Source organism: Hetaerina americana, unplaced genomic scaffold (assembly GCF_022747635.1).
Source record: "Hetaerina americana unplaced genomic scaffold, ioHetAmer1.1.p SCAF_1, whole genome shotgun sequence".
NCBI lineage: Eukaryota > Metazoa > Arthropoda > Insecta > Odonata > Calopterygidae > Hetaerina > Hetaerina americana.
In genome coordinates, this window is record NW_027286069.1 from 97,789,624 (window position 1) to 97,810,641 (window position 21,018).

Below are 21,018 nucleotides of genomic sequence, written 5' to 3' on the forward strand. Positions count from 1 at the left end.
AATTAATGATGGAAGTAGTAGTAGAGGTGTTTCATGTGAAAACAATGAACTAAATGGAACTGTCAAATTATATAAGTTTATTTTAAGTAATAAGTATTTTGTATGTTTTTCATTCCCAGAGATTTGATCAAATGGTGTTCACGTATAGTCACTGGATATGATGTGTCATCTCAGGAATCTTCACTGAATGTCCTTGCAAATGCTGTGGATGTTTTCTGTTGCAGTACAAGTGATCCAAGTAAGTTGTGTATAGTTACAAAATAATTTTATGCTACAATTATTATGTGTGGATGAAGTAAGATTTTATGAAAAAATTGAAAGTGAATTAAATTTAAATGATTCACCAACAGAAAATAATTAGAGGCATTCCTTGCTTAACAGCAATCCTTTAGTGTGTGATTGAGGGGTCGTGAATTAATCATAGTAAAACCTTATTTTCTGTTTAAGTAAACCATATTTACCAAAATGAAACATCCAGGTTTAAAATAAACAAACTTAGGCTAAAAGGTGGGTGCCTTCTATTCCATTTTTCTAAATATTGAGGTATGTTTAAAAATAGGATCAAGTGTAATTTTTATGTAAATTCAATTCCAGGTAATATTTAAATAAAGCAGTTTCAGTTTACTTGTTTATTGATTAAATAGAATGTTGGCTTTATAATATCATACAAAAATATTTCAATTTTCAATCACCCAAAATTGTGAGAAGTGGTAGATGAAACCGAAACCATAAACACATTTGTATTTCATTGAATTGTTACTCTTAATAAATATGAATGGGATTTTTTCCACCCCAGTCGGTAGTACTCTAAAGTGATTTTTACCTAGAAGCACTTAAATTCCTGGTGAAGGATAGTGGTAGTGACTGGATGGGAAGGTTAGTGATTTCAGTGAGTGGAGGTTTAGTGTCATCTTAGCGGAAACGAGCGAGGGAGGGAACAGATGAGGTGCCCCTTGGAGTTCGTTTGATGGGAATTTCTTTCTTGAGGTTTGTCCACTTGGACCTCAGTATTTTTTTCTATTAGGTCTTCTTAAACACAGTGGCAGATACAAAAATTACCTCTAGGCGATAGACACGCAAAGGGAGTCGCCATAGTGAAATTGTGCTATCAGCATTGTGTGTGCGTGTGCTCAAATGATTTTTGTCATCTGTTGCTGCCTCTCTGCTATGCAAATGGGGTGCATACTGTGACCGACAGTAGTGCCTTCCCAGTGGGGAAGATTCATTCCACATGCCATCTACCTGTATGGTGTTAAAATATTTAAAATTTTCACTTGTGTACTTAAGTAGTCAACTAGTCAAATTGTGATTATGTTTTGCCTCCCTGTTCATATGATTGTCAAATACATGAGTAAAACTTAAGGAGTATGTAACAGTTTCATGCAATATTTAGGAAACGATTGCTGTCAAAATTAAGCATTTCATAAAATTGTGAAAGCAGAATCCCTGAACATGGGAGTGAGCCGTGGACTACCATCCACTCAACTAATCCATGAATTCAGTGCTACAATTGTTTTTGGAGAAGATATTGAAACAAAAAATTTTCAGTTTTTTTCTCTCCGTCATCGAAAGCCTTACACTGCTTAATTTTGGTCTGTTTTCCATGCCATCTTTGCACTGAGATTTTGAGCAAATATTCATAATAGTGTAGCTATTCAAGATTAAGATTCTTCTCTTGTTTATATCACATCCAATATTATTTCATATTGTTTTGTGGGTAGTCAAGTTTTATTGTGGTAATTGGGCTGTGAAAATATGATGTCTTTATAAATAATGCTTGAAACTTGGAAATATGCTAAGTTTTATTTATGTGCAACATATTGGGAAAGTATATTAAGTTAAACAATATGTTTGCAAGTAATGGGAGCAGATCATAGCTTCAATTTTCATTGCACGCTATGTATTTTAACTATTGAATTATAAAGCAAATGTCCCTTGACAGTGGCTCTTAGCATCCTTATACAAAATATTTTAAATTCAGTGTAATCAAAAATGCATGGTTTTAATGTGGTAGCAAATTCATATCAGTGTGTAGCAAGGATGGCTTATTAAATTATAATGTGCTTAATGACATATTTTCGAAGAAACTAATATCTGTGTCATAATCTAAGGTATGCCTTCATGTAATGCTATTCTGTCGTCAACTGAGCAACAGGGAGTTATGAATTTTCAAATTTAGGTTTTTGCATGCCTCCCACTCAATTATAGGAAGAGGAAGATGGGCATTCAGAACATCTTTTGTAATTTGGAAATATGTATGCTGCTGTATTTATGTACTGCATTTTTATGCTTATTAAACTGTTTTGGTATTTGTTTATGACATTGCTTGACACACATTCATTGATTGCACATCTACTTCAAACAGGCTGCCGAATGGATTTGGCTGCAAATATAGCTGCATGTCTTGGCATAATTAGAACAAAAGCTGAATATATTTGCCAAACCAATAAACCAACTGTAAGTTCAACTCCAGAGTATTTGTGTGTTGGTCGTGCAAAAATGATGCGTGCAGTGAATCCAGATACTCCTGCATATATGAACATAAGGTGAATATTGTGCTTTATATATGTTCAATGTGATTTAGCTATGTAATTGCTGATTAAATGTTGCCTTGTGTTGTGATTGTATGCCTTTAAATTTGTATGTAGTGATTTTATATCAGGAAAAATGATCAATAATTCTAAGATTGATAACTGCATTTCAATGAATTCATTCATATTATCTTTTGGCATTTCGATATTTCCAAGCTCAGTAAATCTCTTTTGTACAGAGTAAAAAGTCTTTTCATGGTAATAATTATTTACTGGGTAATCACCGGGTTATTCACCCAGTTCTGTTCATTCAGACCCCGCTGGGTTCAATTATTTCTGAAATATTTCATTATGTTGCAAAACATGAAATGAGCAAGCCAAACTTATATTGGATGTTAAATGGTAATTGGCAGATTCTGTTCGTCATTTATCTGATGAAAGTATGTCAAAAGTAGTGATCCTTATTTTTAGAAATGTATCCATTAGAGACAATTCACAAGATGCAGTTGACTGCCCTTGAGTAAAGTTAATATGCTCCACATGACCATCAATTTTCACAAGGGAAACTTCATTTGGTTCTGATAATTTGTTCTGAAAATATTTTGGGTTGTTGTACAGAAGCATGTTTAATATTATATAAATGAATTTTCTCACAAACTGTTTGAAAAAATAACTTTGGTGGTAAATGATGCCATGTTTACTGCAAGGTTAAAATTTTATATGATGTCATGTTAACAATATCTTCCACATTACTGAGCTCTTGATTTCATTCTTTACAACCACACTTTCGCGTATTCATCCACCAATAGTACCCTGGCAACTGGGATGCTGCCATCTCATCTTTTACTAATTCTCTTGACTAACCTTATTGTTGCTGAAATACTAGCAGATGAAATCTCAAGAGTTCAATGCTAACAATTGCAAACTTAACACAATTAGAATGAAAATCAAGATTCAACAAATGTAATCTACTGTTATCATTGGGTAGAGGTCAAGCTTATTACTCTCACCCTTCTTCTGAGATTCCCTATCCACTTCAGAGACTATTTCCTTGATTAGTGCATTTGAAGTCAATCAGACTTACATTAGGTTCTTATTAGTAAAAGTCTCTAAATGTTCTGACCCTTGATAGGAAAACAATCTTGCAGGTTCAATACTATTAGTAGATGTAAGAATTACAGTACATTTTGGTTTGCATATACTACCTTGATCAAAAAGTTCCCGGAATAACCACCGTGTGGCGCTCCCATCGTTCCGATTTGAGTTCTGTTTTTTTTGTTAAATTGGTACATCTGTTGTTGATATTCCCTTTAAATCTTAGTGTCATAACTTGACATTTGCAAAAGTTACGGTCGGTTTTCGGTATGTCCATCAGTGCTTCCTGCGATTTTTCCATTACTTCCTCTCGGCTGCTAAAACGCGTTCCCCGTAATGGTTTTTTAACTCGATTGAACAGAAAGAAGTCACAGGGAGCCAAATCAGGTGAATTCGGTGGCTGTTGGATGGTATTTGTTGCATTTTTCGTCAAAAAATTACGAATAATGATAGCACTGTGCGACGGTGCGTTATCATGGTGCAAAATCCACGAGTTTTCTGCCCACATTTCTGGTCTCTTTCGGCGAATTGCTTCACGCAAACGTCTCATAACGCCCAAATAATACTCTTTGTTTACTGTCTGGCCTTCTGGCAAAAATTCATGATGCACTACACCGTTGTAATCCATGAAAACCGTCAGCATTGCCTTCTTTTTTGACTGAAAACGACGTGGTTTTTTTGGTCTCGGCTCATTTGGTGAACGCCATTCACTTGCCTGATGTCTGGATTGCGTGTCGTACTCATAAACCCACGTCTCGTCTCCAGTAATGATCTTTTTGATGAATGTGGGATCGGATTCAGCCTCGCAAATCATGTCTTTTGCGACGTCAACACGGTCTCTTTTTTGCATGAAATTGAGGTCTTTTGGCATCAACTTTGCTGCTACACGACGGAAACCCAAATCATTAACCACAATGTCTTGGGCGGATCCATAGGCAATGTTCAAGTCCTCCGCTATTTCTCTGATGGTTAATTTGCGGTTATTGACCAACATTTCTTTTACTTTATCAATTTTTTCACCGACTTTCGATGTCGATGGTCTGCCACTGCGTTCATCATCTTCGATTGACTCACGACCACTTCTGAACCGCTCGTGCCACTGGTAAACGACCGTTTTTTTTAGAGAATCGTTGCCGAAACACTTTTCCAACATTTCCAACGTCCGTGCGCCACTAAATCCGTTTTTTACGCAAAATTTAATACAAGTTCGTTGTTGCAAATTTAAATCCATTTCTGAAATTGTAAAAAATCGCCAACACACACAGAGATAGATGTACTCTTGGCTACGTAACTTTTGCAAATGTCAAGTTATGACACTAAGATTTAAAGGGAATATCAACAACAGATGTACCAATTTAACAAAAAAAAACAGAACTCAAATCGGAACGATGGGAGCGCCACACGGTGGTTATTCCGGGAACTTTTTGATCAAGGTAGTAGCTGTAGAATGGCTCCTTGGAATTTTACGAGGAGTTTAGGAAAGGGTATGGATTACAGACATGGTATTTTCTATTAAGTTACGTCTGTAAAAAGATCTCGTACAACTGCCTAATAACACTCAAGTATACAGATGAAAATATTTTGATCCTAACAAAGAAGTTTTTGAATTAATTGGTGAAAGCAGAGGAGAAATTCTTGGTGAAAACCAGAATACGGGTAAGAAACCAGTTGTAGATTCTGTGGAATAGAATATGAGTTCATCAAAGTGCAGAATTCATCAACTGCCCTTCTTTTCAATGTGGTATAATTTAACACTCTAATCGGGGGATCGGGTTGGTGCGGAGGCTAGCATACTGGCTTACCACCTTGAGGGTCCAGGTTTGAATCCCAGAGGTGACGGATATTTTTCAGTGGTAACCCAATCCCTACTTGAGGTGCTTTGCCGAGGACGCTTTGAGTGAGTATGCAGTCCGTCAGACGGGACGTTAAGCTGAGAACCCCTAAGCACCATTCGTTAAGAGTAGGCTAATGCCAACACCGGGTCTCTCTCCACCCTTCCTTTCCCATCCATCCCTAATGACTCAAATGATCTCATCTGTTGGTCACCTTCCCTAAAAACTACTACTACTTATATCTAGAATCATTATGGGCTATAAATCTCTTGGAGAAACATGATAGAAGCATAATACAGGAAGTTATCAAATGATATTATAATTGAACAATTTAGTTACTTTAAATATCATTTTGTTCACTCATGTACAAATGTAGCCAAAAGTTCAAAATGACATTATTACCTTTCCTTTAATCTACAGTGATATCAGCGAAGGCAGTTTTTCTCTTACCCGCCAAACATGCCAACTTTTGGAACGTGTTGGTGTTTGTGTTACCCGTGGAGAGGCTGTATTGTTGGTGGGTGAAACTGGAACTGGAAAGACGTCCATCATTCAGTTTTTGTCAAAGCAGCTTCATACGCATCTAGTTGTACTCAATATGAATCAACAAAGTGATAGTGCAGACCTCCTAGGAGGGTATGTAATACATACTTGTCATGCATGATAAAAAATATTGTTTAATAATGAAGAATAAAATGCACTACAATTGATTTTAATGTTTTTCAACTTTAGGTACAAACCGGTGGATATGAAGGTCATAGTTGCCCCTCTGAAAGACAGATTTGAAGCTATGTTTGTGAAGACTTTTTCAAGGAAACAAAATATTAAGTTTTTGGAACACATTTCGGTGTGCTATAATTTTTTTCTTCCTGAAGTTATCCTATTGTTTTTGCATTAGAGCGCAGGATCCATTTTTTGTTTCAGACTTGCTTTCAAAACCGCAACTGGAAAACACTTTTAAAGTTAATGAAACACAGCTCACAGGCTGGGGTCAAGCGAATCTGTGGAGGCGATAAAGAGAAAGGAAACACTACGGTGACCAAAGCAGAATGGTTTGATTTATTAGAACAAATTGATAAACTTGAATTGCAGCTGAAGAATAGTGCTTTGGTGTTCTCATTTATTGAGGGATCACTTGTTAAGGCATTACGTGAAGGTAAATTGGTTTTTATAAAATGATGCTTAGATACATGTGAATGTTGAAAGAAAGTTCAGTTTAATGATTGGACATAACATCTTTCTAGGTTTTTGGGTAATTTTGACCTTTTCACTCTAATGCTCAATTTCTTCTCTGCTATATGTTTGCAATAAATAATGACCATGTTGATCTTATAGGTTGGTGGGTATTACTTGATGAAATTAACCTTGCTACTGGTGAGACTTTAGAGTGTCTCTCAGGTTTGTTGGAAGGCAATGGAGATGTTGGACGTGGCTCATTGTGTCTTCATGAAAGGGGTGACACAACGCCGATTGTAAGACACCCTAATTTCCGACTTTTTGCTTGCATGAATCCTGCTACTGATATCGGGAAAAAGGACCTTCCTCCAGGATTAAGAAACAGGTCTGTTAAAGTTTTCATTAAATTCCAATAATACATTTTTCATTGGCCATGCATTTCTCCTGCTGTTATCTAAGTGATGATTTCAGTGTAAATTTGAATTCCTTTCTCGATTTTTTTATTTTAGTCCGCATGAAAATATATTTATTTTTGAAATGTGTTCAATTTATAGCTGTTGTATTAGAAAAGAAATCATTAGTGAATACCAGCTGCCTTGGTTTCTGCTCTACTACTCCCAAAAGATGTTGGAGAAAATATCTGTCTCTTTGTCAGATAGGTATTTAGGCAATTCATCTTTTGTATTCACCTCTCCTATTGAAACCTGACTGATCAACTCCTTTACTTACCACGAGTAAGCACTTCATTATTCTTGTTTGTAGACCTGGAAGTAGCCGATTGATGACATCTAGTGTTTCAATCTATTACCTGCTTCTTTCACCATTGTTATCCAGCAAAAGGGTTGAAGTTGGTAGTAAGAGTGCTCATTTGGGTAGCCATATATGCCACGGTAATCTTGCAAGCTGGTGATTGATAAAATTGACAGGGTGTTTTGTAATATGCCATAAATATGTATTATTTTTTAAGTGAATTCCAATAGTTATGAATCTTCTGCATATAAATAATTTAATTTATTTGGGAGAAGGTAGGAAAAAATGCTACAGTGTCACATTACACAGAATCAATATTTCAATTGTAATTTGTGATGTCAAATTGCAGTGTTCTTTTCTCCTTTTCTTAAAATGGAAAAATTCTTCCAAGTGAAGCTAGAAGCAATACCTATATATTCATGGATTTAATTTACTGATGGTTTATATGAAAAGAAGGTAAGATCAGAATATGGGACAGTATTACAGGTGCAACTAATGAGATGATGATAACAGGTGCAGATGAACAGACCTTATCCCTCTCGATGTGTGTACCCTTCCTGTTAAACACTAATTTTAAGGAAGCAGTATCCATTATGCAAAAGCATGAAACCCTAATTTCCATTATTGCATTAACTTCAAAGCAAATGCTTATGTCTGTGTAAAATTAAAAAAGCTAGTGTGAAAGTCAGAACTCATCAATATACATGAACTACAGAGAGACTTGGTGTGATCCAATGACCTTCTCAACTCAAAAGGAGCTTCTGCTGCTGGCATGTGGCTTCAGATTCCTATTAGCACAAATGCCTTCATCTAGGGCAGTGAAGAAGAGAGGTCATCACAGCTGTTAACCTGAAGGTCACTTTAATAAGTTAGGGTAGTGCTCACGAAGTACTAAGCCGAACAGTATGTAAAATTCAAACATCAGGTTAGATTGGGGTTAAATTTCTTTCCCTCTGCTGCTTATGGAGGACTACAGGAAGGTCTTATTACTGAAAAATCACAGCTTGGGTGAAGCTTCTCAGAGGTATCCGTGTACCTCTCAATGAAAGAGGAATAAAATATTATTTATAGTTGACGGAACACCGTATCTGTTGATCAACATAAATACCTCTTTTTCTTGTTGTGCAGACAATTTCAAGCTCAGTATTAATGCATTTGTATATTTTATGAGGTGAGATGATATTGAATGATGGGATCGAGGTTGTGTGGTGGCTAGCAGCTGGCTAGCTAGCTTCCCAACCAGAGGGTTAGAATCTTGGAGATGGCAGATTTTTCTAGTGGTATCCAAATCCCTGATTGAGGTGCTTTGTGGAGAGCACTTCAAGTGAGTTCACCGTCCATCAGATGGGACATTTACGCTGGGGACTCCTTTGCGTCTTTCATTTAGAGTAGGCTAATGCCGATGCCAGGTTTCTCTCCACCCTTCCACCTTTCCCAACCATCCTTAACGGCACAAATGACCACAGCTGTTGATCGCCTCCCCTAAAGTTACTACTACTATACTATTGAATGCTACATCTTGTACCTAATGTTTGTATTAATGTTTTAGAATAAAGTTAATGTGATATTCATTTTAGCTTGAAGATTATTGTGCAGATTTCACAAGACATTTCCTCCTTTAAAGCCCTATCGTCATTCTTGCATCTACTGTTGGAAGAATATCTTGGGGTTTCTCTAAAAAAATTAAAAAAAGGGAAATTTAAGTTACATATGGGAATCCTTTTACAAAATAATAACTGGGAAAAAAATGTAATTGCAATGGAAATTTGGTGCATGACATCAACATTCCTATTGAATGCTCAGAATTAAAATATGCTCAGTTTTCAAATTCACTTAAAAACAAGCACTCAGTTTCCTTGTAATAGAAGCTTACGCTATCTTCATTATTTGTATTAAATGCATGCACTCATTTTTCCCAGCACATCCGAGTAACTTAAATCAATGTTCTTAGATGCAAGAAATAACTGTGATGATCTGCCTATTTTGGAATGTTGTGATTGTAGTTTTATGTCCATTTAGGCCACGTTATCAAGATATGATTAAAATTGAATGGAATATGTGATATTTTTTTGTAACTTTCTGGCCTTAGTTGAAATTCAGGTATTATTATTCAATTTTTATTTCACTTCAAATTTAGAATTTGACCTACTTTTGAAGCAAGTATGGTTGACTGCCAAATGAAAAAAAGATGTATCAAATTAGTGAAAATGGATCCAGAATTACTTTACAGGGTTTAAAAATAAAATGCACTCCGTTAAAAGTTACTCTTGCGGCATCTCCCGCAGTTTCTTTGGAATACTTATAAAAGATGATATTACCATGGCATCTTTGAATATCCAGTGACAATTAATTATGCATTCTTTGTGATTTAAGGTTTACTGAGTTTTATGTGGATGAGTTGACAGAAAAATCAGACCTCATAATGCTTGCTGGAAACTACCTGAGTACATATTCTGTACCTCCAAGTGTTCTGGAAAGCATTATATCTTTCTACCTGAAAGTGCGCAAGGAAGCAGCATTGTCCTTATGTGATGGCATTGGACACAAACCACATTACAGGTCAGGTTCTGGAATTTTATTTCCCCTTCCTGCACTGCTTTCCTTTGCTGTAACAGGTGGACTTTAATTTCATCTCATTTTATGCCTCATTACGATTGCCACTTTTTTATTTTCAGCTTGCGAACTCTATGCCGTGCCTTGTCTATAGCAGCCAGAAATCCTTGTGGGGCATACATACGCTCACTATATGAGTCTTTTTCTCTTGGCTTTTTGACTCAACTTGATAGAAAATCTCATCCTGTGGTGGAGGCCATGATATCCAAGGCATTGTTCAAGAGTGAAAATAAGGTATGACATCCTTTTAATTTTACATTTCAGCAAATCTTTCATTTCAAATAAACTGGTTAGTACCAGTTGCATTTAACCACACATCCATGGAAAGCATTTTTCATCTTCAGCTTGAACTTATTTGTATCAACTTTTAATTGTTTCTACTGATACAATACTGGTACAGATTCATTGGAAATTTTTTCACCTTTATATAGTACATTATGGTAACAATATAGCATAAAATTTAAGTTTTGACCAATAACTGTGCAGGAAACAAATTTAATGATCAGTCTTTATTGAACAACTTTCATTGTAAATGCTACTAAATATTAGATGATAAAATATGAGATGGAAGTAATAAATAAAATATTTGCAGCCATGTATTTTTGTACACCTTTGTGCCTTATTACCAATGGTATATCTCATTTTCATTTTTTGTTTTATATTTTATTGTTATTCTTAGTTGCGGATAATATTAATTTCTCTTTATTTCTTGTGTATACTTACAGTTATCAGTTATTAGAAAACCCCTTACCGAGCCCATTCCTCATGGTTCACATGTATGTATTGAAGGCTACTGGATATGTAAAGGCTCCTTGGAACCCCAATCTCCAAAGCGTTATATAATAACTCCTTCCGTGCAACAAAATCTGAAAGATCTTGCAAGAGTGGTGTCACTTTCTAAAGGAACACAGCCTTGTCTTTTGCAAGGAGAAACATCAGTTGGAAAAACTAGTCTGATTGAGTTTTTAGCTGCATCTACTGGCAATGTTGTACTCAGAGTGAATAACCATGAGCACACAGATCTGCAGGAGTATGTTGGCGCATATACTGCTGATGCAGAGACTGGGAAAATGGTTTTTGCTGAGGGTAAGTCATTTTCCCTCTTCATTGTGGACAGCAAAATTTTTATGAGAATGTTTTCCGCTTATTTTCTATTTTTGTATTTTAGTAAAAGATAAATTATTTCTTGTTTTACTCACAGGTGTATTGGTTGAGGCAATGAGGAAAGGGTATTGGATCATCCTTGATGAACTCAATCTTGCTCCATCAGATGTCCTGGAAGCTCTAAATAGAGTTCTTGATGATAACCGAGAGCTTTACATCACAGAAACTCAGGAAGTTGTGCAAGCTCATCCACACTTTATGCTGTTTGCCACCCAAAACCCTCCTGGACACTATGGTGGTCGAAAGGTTCTTTTCAAATCTCTTAAGAATCTTGCAAATTAGTTTAAGTTAACATAGTCTCAAGTGATATGCAAGGACGAAGTGGAGGCTCACTGTAACATTGATATTTCGTGAATGGTATTCTCCTCTCATTTCTTGAAAGTCATTTTGGACCCAGCTTGCCTTTTTGCTTGAGGAATTATTTTATTCAGCTTTCATTCATATTCTTGCAATGGATTATACTGATTACTGCATCACCAAAAAAGCTATGCCTTATAGTGATGAGTGTCTTGGCTTTCATTTGAAATGGTGATGGGTCTGATTTTGGGCTCAACTTGTTGAAAGTGATTATCACACTGCTTTAAGTAATTGCTGTCTTATCATAAATTTTTCAATTGCAGATGCTATCACGAGCCTTCCGTAACAGATTTGTTGAGTTGCATTTTGATGAAATTCCTCCAGAGGAATTAAGAACTATATTGGAGATGCGGTGTGACATGCCACCATCATATGCCAAGAAGCTAGTTGCAGTTATGACTGATTTACAGGTTTGTAGTGGTTTTTCCTCCGCAGCTTATTTGTCGGCATTATTTCTTGAACCAAATAGCATTCCTACTGTGATTAAATGTACACATGTGGTTATATGAGGTAAACTTGTTTTAGCAGAAGCATAATCATGTATGAGATTGATAGTGATGAGCTGAAATGATTAAAGTGAGAATAATGTAATGTGTAATTGTAATTTATCATTTGATTGCTCAAATTAATGAGCTGTAGAAGGCTAAGGAAAAAAAGAAATTTCTAAAGGCAATGGAAGGGGAAACTTATGTTAATTACTATATGGCTGTTCAAAGAGAGGATTATGCGTGTTGGTTTTGGCTGTCAGATTAACAGCTCTACATCCATCCAGTAAATGAGGGATTTGAATTCCTAAGCAGAGAGTCTGTATTCTATTTATAAGAGCTGTTGGATTTCTAGGTGACTGTATGAAACCTCCATTAGATGGTATGCTTTTGAGTTCAGGGGTATTTAGCTGAGGATTCTCTTGTACCTTTACCATTTAGAGAGTACATGCAAAATGTATCTCCTTACCTTCATTGTGGTCCTTATTGCTTTCCCATTCTACATTATATTATCTCATTCATTCAAATTCTGTCTCTATGACATTGCTTGACTGCCATGCCATTTTATGTAAAGCATTTATATTGACATTCCGCTTCCTTGCTTAATTTTGCAAATGCCTGAAGGTGAATACTGACTATATAAAGTAATCATTATATAAGCAATAGTTATTTCTTCAGGTTTATATTTTGGATCCTCTTATTTTCATCATATAGGATAATGCTTTGTACTTCAATTGCATAGTGTCATGTCCATTTTAGAGCAGCTGTGTTAAGGAAGTTTATTGCTGCTTGCTTCTGTGTTTAATATTTTATTTAATTCATGGCAATAGGTGTATCGCCGTGGAAGTGCTATGTTTGCTGGGAAACACGGTTTCATCACCTTGCGTGACCTATTCAGATGGGGTGAGAGGTATCGTCTTGGCCAATCGCCTGAGGGTCAGTCTGCCTTCTATGATTGGGATCTTCATCTGGCTCATGAGGGTTACCTGCTCCTTGCTGGGAGGGTACGGAAAGAAGAGGAACGCATAGTCATTGCCAATACTATTAAGAAACGTCTAAATCGTGCTGTTGACCCTGAAGTACTCTTCACATGTAAGTTTCTAAGTTTCTCCTTGATCTATTCATACATGTATTTAAAACAAGCCCTTCATAGTATTTACAGAGGAGAGAATTTTGGTTGTATGAAGTGAAAAAGTGCCAGAGGTTATTTCCGATACATGATGCCAACCTCCAGGGACAGACAAAGATGATGATGTCATATTTGAGCTGCTATCATTGTAATTAGTTAATCATAATTTTCAAAGTTAAGGTAAATAATTTATTTCATGTGAGATTAATTTTGTTTTTTCATTTAGTGAATAGTGAAACTTCTCCTGTGACTCGTGGAGTTCTCGAAGAATTACTGCATACTCATCCTCCAAAGGAATTTAGGCACCTGGTATGGACACACAACATGAGGAGACAAGCTGTGCTTGTTGGTAAGTTTGATGTACTATCATGATCAATTCTCTAAAATTAGTTATTTTCCACATCTGGGAAGATTCCTTTAAAATATTGGTAGATATTGCAATGTGAAAACCGAATTGTAATAGCATTATGAAGAAAATGGAATATTCTGTAATTAAGAGAGCTGACAGTAGGTGGACATGAATAATGGCACACATGAAAGAACTTATTCAGTGTGTATCATAATTCATCTACCATTTTGAAACGTACTCTTGTATGTTCAATTATAGATCATATCTACTGGCAGTAGTCATAACTGAAGAATACATGTCTGCCATTTGTTGCAACTCAAAATATTATTAAATATTATTTCAACAAGGATATTATTGTTTCTTGAAAATAATTTTTTTTTTGGCACCCATTTAGATTCATTTCATTCAGTCATTCACACCCTCAATCACATTTTCCATCACTCACAGAAGTGTAGCTGCTTGTATGGTATTAATTTCCTCCACAATGCCCTGTTGGTGTTTGTTTAGGCATATTTCTAACACTTTACTCCTACAATGGGTATAATGTTTGCAATAGGGTATACTAGGTAAAATGAGATGGGTTTGATCTTTTCTTCCAAAATTATGGTTGAATAAAATCACCCATATCTTGTGAAAGTTAGAAATCCATGGGTTAATATTCCATACTGAAGCCTTTTCTCTCAATTGGTCAATGCTACCAATTTTGTCTCCCAAGACATTTAGATCATCATCTTTAATTTTATATACTATTTATTATTGAATTGAAAAATGTTGCAGGTTGAATAGTTAATTTATTATTAAGCTCATTGCTATTAAATGATGTGAATATCATGTTAATTGCTTTTGCATGTTGAAAGACCTGCAAGTGAGATATCAAATGAACATGATTGTATTTCATCACATCTAATGATATCAAAACAGTGGAGAACTAATGGGAACTATTACTTAAGTTGATGGGGTGTCTCACTAATGTGTGGACTTTTGAAACTTTCTTAGGGTGCGACTTATATGCTGTCGAAAAAAGTAATTGAATAGGTGGCCCTATGAGGAGGGTCAAGGAAGAAGCCGCATAAAAGGATCACTTTCTTCCACTCTGAAATTCTTATCTCATTCTGGATTGAAAGAAATCAGGGTCTACGGGGGTTAGCATTGTAACAGGGAGAGTGGAGTTCTCCAGTTAACACATCTTAAGATAGAAGTGCTTAAGCTGGTTTTATAGCTAAGGAATTATCAATTTACGTGTGTTGAGGTGAGTTGTATTCTTCTCGGTAGAAAATTGATCATCTTATATGCATTTCATTTTGCAGCAAAAGCATTTCAATTCCATGAGCCAGTTCTGTTGATTGGAGAAACTGGCATTGGTAAAACAACAGTCTGCCAGCTACTAGCAAAGCATCGGGGCCAGATATTGCGCTCAGTTAATTGCCATATGCATACAGAAGGGGCAGACTTCCTGGGTGGATTAAGGCCTGTCAGGGATAAAAAACCCGTAAGTAAATCAGTAATTTTAACTAAATAATAGTGAATACTTAGGAATTTAAAAAAATAAATTGATGTAAATGTTATTTTGCATATGATGTATTTCAGTATATGCCCTCCCTTTCCTTTCAAACTGTATTATATCTGGGTACCCTCAGAAAAGAATAACAAAATCTATCAAGAGGGATCCATGAGGGTGTTGCAGAAGGTGAATGAGCTAGGTTTCCTGAAATCTTCTCACTAACTAATGTTAGTATATGTGATTTTTATTTCTACTAGTTGTAGTGCCAAATTTTGGGCATTATGTAGTCCATAGAGGAGTGGTTAGTTTAATTATTTCTACCTAATAATTACATAGTACAGTGAACCCCCTGATAGCAAGATAACTACATTCTTTGAAACTCCCTCATCTTTTGAATCATGCTGTTGGAAAATCAAATGAAAAAAGAGTACTGAGTTAATTTCTTGGATCACAAACCCTGGGAAATAATTTAGAAGTAATTTCATAAACATGCAATAGCCTACCAACTGAAAATAATTTCATATTTACAAATTTGTTAATATTTGTATCTACTTATAAAATGGATGCTGTATTTTAGTACATTTGTGTTTTCATCATTTTACATTGCTGGGTGTTTAGGGGCATCATCAAGTAATAATAGAACCTCAAAAGACAAGGTTTTCTTTTTAAGATACCTAATTCCACCCCTAAAAAACAGAGAAAATTTTCAACCAGTTTTTGAACAATATTCTGGTTAACCAAAACCTTTGATTTGATTTCCAGCTTACAGAAAATTTTTTCTTTTTAAAATTCGAGGATTTTCACAATCATAAGCTAGCATTAATTTATCCTTAAAGCCACCTGAAGTATATGAAACATAATAATATACGAGGGTCATCCGGAAAGTAGTACCCGTTCGTGCCGCATGAAGTGCTGACGACGCGAGTAGCCGCTGGACGAGGTCAGATAGCTCCAGTGGCTTGTCTGCCTTCTCTGAGCCAAGTTGCGTGACGCTAGCATTGCCTGTGTTGTTTCTGTGATTGTTTACAATGTTTAAAAAAATTGAGAACGCCGCCAGTTGTGAAGTGAGGGCAGTGATTAAATTCCTCAATGCAAGAAACGTTCGCCCATGTGATATTCATCGCCAATTAAAGGAGGTGTTTGGAGACAATGTAATGGACGAGTCGTCTGTTCGGCGGTGGTGTCGCAACTTCAACATGGGGAGGGGGAACACACACGACGATGAGCGTTCGGGGAGACCGTCTGTCATTACAGACCAACTGGTGAGCTCAGTTGACGAATTCGTGAGGAACGATCGGCGCGTCACAATTGATGACATCTGTGAGCATTTTCCCAATGTTTCTCGAACAATTGTTCATGAAATTGTTAAACACCATCTGCATTATGCAAAAATTTGTGCAAGATGGGTCCCTCGCGTATCTCAATGAGCTGGCGGCGAAGGACTATGCAGCAGGAATACAGAAACTTGTCACACGTTATGACAAATGCCTTAATTTGCTTGGAGATTATGTTGAGAAGTAGTTTAAAGTATCCTCTTTCAAATAAAATTTTTTATGTTTGTTAATATTTACTTTTGTGTCTTTATTTCACGAACGGGTACTACTTTCCGGATGACCCTCGTATGATGATTCTTAATGACCTTGAATGCTAGTGCTGATTACTCCTTTCAGATGTACATGCATGTTCTTCCTGCCATTGTTCTCCAAAACAAGGCTGTTATAATGTTAATGAAAATTTATCAGGGCCCAAACCTCTCTGTTTTATCTAGGTAGTAAGCTGTGGGATAACATTTTTGTCTATATGATGGTCAGCAGAAGCTGTTTTTTCAAATCTATACTCTTATTGACACTGTAAATATGCTGACATTGTTTATTTTGTGATGGATTTTAAATTTAGATGGTTTACATGATTGTATCTATGCCATCAAAGGCGTCTTTTATTAATAATTTGTCATGGATGATAAAACAAGTTGCAAAATGTTCTAAATATTGTGGAAGTGCATACTAAATTAATTTATAAAAGTTATAATATTTGGAAAATACAGCTTAAAAATACATAATTGGCCGAAAGATAGAAAATTAAAATACACCAATGCATTGTGCATGCATTGAAATAATTGGAAATCTTGTGGGATACGAAAAAAATGTTAAATGTACCGAGAAAACAAATTCTAATTCTGGAAAGGGTAATACTGTATTGAGATTGGTTTGGTGTGGTGGTTAGTGTAATCACTTTTCACCCTGAGGCCCCAGGTTTGAACCCTTTCAGCAGCAGAATTTTATTAGATATCCCAAACCCATGAATTGGATGCTATATAGAAAGCTTTAAGTGGCGTATGACATCCTTTGAATGAGATTATACCCCCTTGGTACCTTTCATTGAGTGGAGGGACGCTGGTGCTGGCACTGGGTTTCTCTCAATCTTTCGCCCTATCACTGAAAATTCTATCTCTGTAAGAGTACTCAATCTCTTCAACGATACAAATGATCTTCAGTGTTAGTCTTCTCTCATAATAGATACTGTATCATTCTTAGTAATATTGGTGAAGTAATGAATCATCACTCATCTCATTCTTTCCTCATGTTGACTATAAATGGCAGACTTTTATTTGCCAAAAGTTTGGCAAGTGTCACATTAACTACGGTTTAGTATTTTTGTTTTCCTTTTTACCAAACTCATTCTTTTTTCTCTTCACGCTTTGCACTTCAGGCGCAAGGAGATGATTCAACAACACGTTTGTTTGAGTGGGTCGATGGACCCCTGGTAAAGGCTATGCAGAAGGGAGATATATTTCTGGCTGATGAAATTTCTCTTGCTGATGACAGTGTTCTTGAGAGGCTGAATTCTCTCCTGGGTAAATATTTATTTTGCCATTCATCATCATTTAGTGCATTGATTGATTTAGGAAGTTTTTTGGAACCTTAGATTTGATGTACATTAAATGATTTTATGATATAGTTGATTTAGTATTTACCTTATTTAGATTGTAGAAAAAGTTAAAATTTTCCATTAATCTGTTTTCAGAACCAGAAAGAAAACTACTTCTTGCTGAGAAAGGTGGTGGTGAGAATGGGGCTAAAGCAGTAGTCTTGAAAGCCCATGAGAAGTTTCATTTTGTTGGAACCATGAATCCAGGTGGAGATTTTGGCAAAAAGGAGGTTAGTTAATAAATTTAATAGGCTAATTATTTCAACAGCTGAACCAAAGTCAAATTAAACTATGCTTAATCATCATTTCAAAAGTCCTCTGACTCTTTGAAACTCCCTACTGTCCATAGTCCCTCAAAGCTGAAATATTGCATACAAGTAGCGCCTACCCCCTAAGGGAAGTATGCAAAATCAAAACTAATTCCAATAGCAGTTTCTAGTTAACATTGGCTTATCATTAGCTCCAAACCACTAAATTACATGTATTCTTATTGAATGGCCTATGTTTATCCAGATATTTAACCGACCTGCAATAAAAGATTTAATAAGGTACTTAATTTTTCTAAGCCATAATTTGGCTAGGTAACTTTTTCTTGGTTTAAATGGTGTTGAAACTGGGAAAATGGCATTTTAATGTGTTGCTATATCTTTTATTACTGATAGTTTTAAATCTGGGTAAATATATGTCTTTTAGTTGGAAAACATTTAATTTATTGGCTTGGTGCTTGATCATTCAGTGAAAACCAGAAACTGCTGTAGGAATTACTTTTGATTTTGAATTTTTTTCATCCTAAATTAAAGCTTGGCCTTTAAACGAGTATACGAGATAGTTACTGGATATGCTGACGATTAGATTTAGCAGCTAGATTTAAAGAAAATTTAATTTAACTACTAATGACTTTTATATGGAGTTTTCTGTGGCCATTTAAAATCGTCATACTTAATGACTGGTCATATCCTCTATGCTCTCAAAATAGTGATCCCACTAGTATTGCTGTAAAATTAGCTTTACAGGAATGTAATGTGTGTCACATGTTAGCATATGAACTTGAAATAAAATAATGTATTTCACTCTATGTTTTTCGAAATTGACACATTTCTTGGAAAACATCTCTTTACAGCTTTCTCCTGCTTTGAGAAACAGGTTCACAGAAATATGGTGTGAAGGCTGTAAAGATAGGAGTGACCTAATGAACTTGATTGAAGAAAATATAGGATTTGGGCTGTCACTTGCAAACCAAGAGGATGCAACCTCTGGCATTGGGCACATTATTCTAGATTTTATGGATTGGTTCTCTTCTACAGATATTGGGAAAAGGTAAGTTGAAAATTTTAACTATTGAACCTCAGTAGTGTTTCATTTTTGTTTCAAGTTTATTACTTTCAGTCAAAAATGTGGAGTGACTCTGTGAATATATTAGGTGTAGCTTCATTAGTTGAAGTGAATCAATCATGGAGATGGTGAGAAATATCTCTTAGATTTTGAAAATAAATTGCTGCCTCATTTGTGTTAATATGATGTTAAAGTTTATTTATAAGAAAATGTGTAGATGATAATGCTAAATTGATGTTATTTTCGTGAATTTATATTGCCTGTGTTGAAAAATGCTTTGTGTTTGGTCATAAGAACAGTGATAGCACTCAGTCCTCAAGAATTTAAATTTTAGACCTCCGCAAGTGGACTCGGAGCCATTGGGGCCCAGCATAAATGTTGCTTAACTCAAAGCCTCTTCCTCAGATTTTATCTCATAAGCATCTAATTTTCCTGCAGTCTTTTGCTCATGCATCCAATATCAACTCTGCGTACTGTTTCCTTCCCGGATCAGGGAAGTAAAAAGCGTAAGCTTAGGTTACATCAGAGATTTTACACCCTTTTACTAATTTATTTTGCATTACTTTGGATAATTGTTTCTCCTTTCACATTCATGCATTTATGTAGGTATCCATTTCTGTTCCTCCTAATATTCCTCATCTTGGGAGCCTCTTCAAATACATCCACCCATTATTTTCTCAAGGTACATCTTCCGCTCAAACCATTTACCCTTCTCTCATGTTTATATTTTTGGTGAATCAGCTCAATAAGACCATTGACCATGCAATCAGTCAGAAGAATAGTTTATTGATTGAAACATCTGCATTGAAAAGTTAATATCAGTTAGGAATCACAGAAAGATGCATATTCCATGGAGCAAGGCTTTTTGCTGCCTCCATTATATAGGCAGCTAGTCACACTCTAATTGGGGCAATATCTTCAGAAGACCGCTTGGATGCTTGAACCACATCTTCCGTAACCACAGCTTCATACCCTCTCCATCCTTCAATTGGGATGAACATAAACTACCACATTACTGTCTTAGCACCTTTAATGGCCATTGTTCTATTTGAAGGTATGTGAAACGTTAGCAGGTACCTTATCCATTTTCCCTCTCTGTCCTACCTCAAAAAATCCTTTTTCTCAAGTTTATGGAATATTTGTTGAATTCTACAGCCTTCCTTTCATATTCAAGTGGCAGTTTTTGTACTGCTGTTTTTGGATGCATGCATGGTCCATTTCCCTTGAATCTCTCGCACCATGATGCCGTTCTAGAAAAATTGGCAACAGACATTCCTATTGCCAATTTTCTTTTCTCAATGAAAATTATTTTTGTTGATACAGTGATTCCATTCTTCCTGTAATTAATTTTCCAGTTCAAAACATGTTCCTCAAGCATTGGCCATTTGGGAAGGCATGAACAAAGATTTTACAGTCCTATCTGCTTTCACTTAATCATTTTTCTGATTCCTCCCTTTTGCATCATCTTCTCGATTGGAGGTGGGCCAAAATTCCTTTCGGCTGCTTTGTGTCCTGATTCACAATCTCCAAGTTGAAATGGAATATTTCATGACAATTTTCCTATTTTGATCCTATGAGGCTATTCTAACTTTAACTTTGTATACAGCAATTAGCTTCTGCGTATAAAATCAGGTGAACCTACTAAATAGAGAGGAATATATTATGGATTAAAGACATTATCATACTACTTATGGGTGACGTATGGGTGCAGTCTCCAAGTTTACAGCGAGAGATACAATGTTTGAGATATTCCTGGTAGCTCAATGCATCTTAAGT

The 21,018-nt window shown here is 35.8% G+C and overlaps 1 protein-coding gene across 1 annotated transcript in view; it reads left to right on the forward strand.

Moving 5' to 3' along the window:
- LOC139692681 (midasin) overlaps nt 1-21,018 on the forward strand; it is a 121,505-nt gene that overhangs the window by 7,334 nt on the left and 93,153 nt on the right. The window contains exons 7-23 of the mRNA XM_071590968.1: nt 120-238; nt 2,366-2,546; nt 5,879-6,094; nt 6,191-6,305; nt 6,383-6,614; nt 6,794-7,019; nt 9,758-9,943; nt 10,060-10,231; nt 10,723-11,083; nt 11,199-11,407; nt 11,782-11,928; nt 12,834-13,095; nt 13,359-13,481; nt 14,789-14,974; nt 17,702-17,836; nt 18,007-18,140; nt 19,031-19,227. Of these exons, the coding sequence (XP_071447069.1) occupies nt 120-238; nt 2,366-2,546; nt 5,879-6,094; nt 6,191-6,305; nt 6,383-6,614; nt 6,794-7,019; nt 9,758-9,943; nt 10,060-10,231; nt 10,723-11,083; nt 11,199-11,407; nt 11,782-11,928; nt 12,834-13,095; nt 13,359-13,481; nt 14,789-14,974; nt 17,702-17,836; nt 18,007-18,140; nt 19,031-19,227 (3,201 nt within the window). The remainder of the gene's footprint in view (nt 1-119; nt 239-2,365; nt 2,547-5,878; nt 6,095-6,190; nt 6,306-6,382; nt 6,615-6,793; nt 7,020-9,757; nt 9,944-10,059; nt 10,232-10,722; nt 11,084-11,198; nt 11,408-11,781; nt 11,929-12,833; nt 13,096-13,358; nt 13,482-14,788; nt 14,975-17,701; nt 17,837-18,006; nt 18,141-19,030; nt 19,228-21,018) is intronic.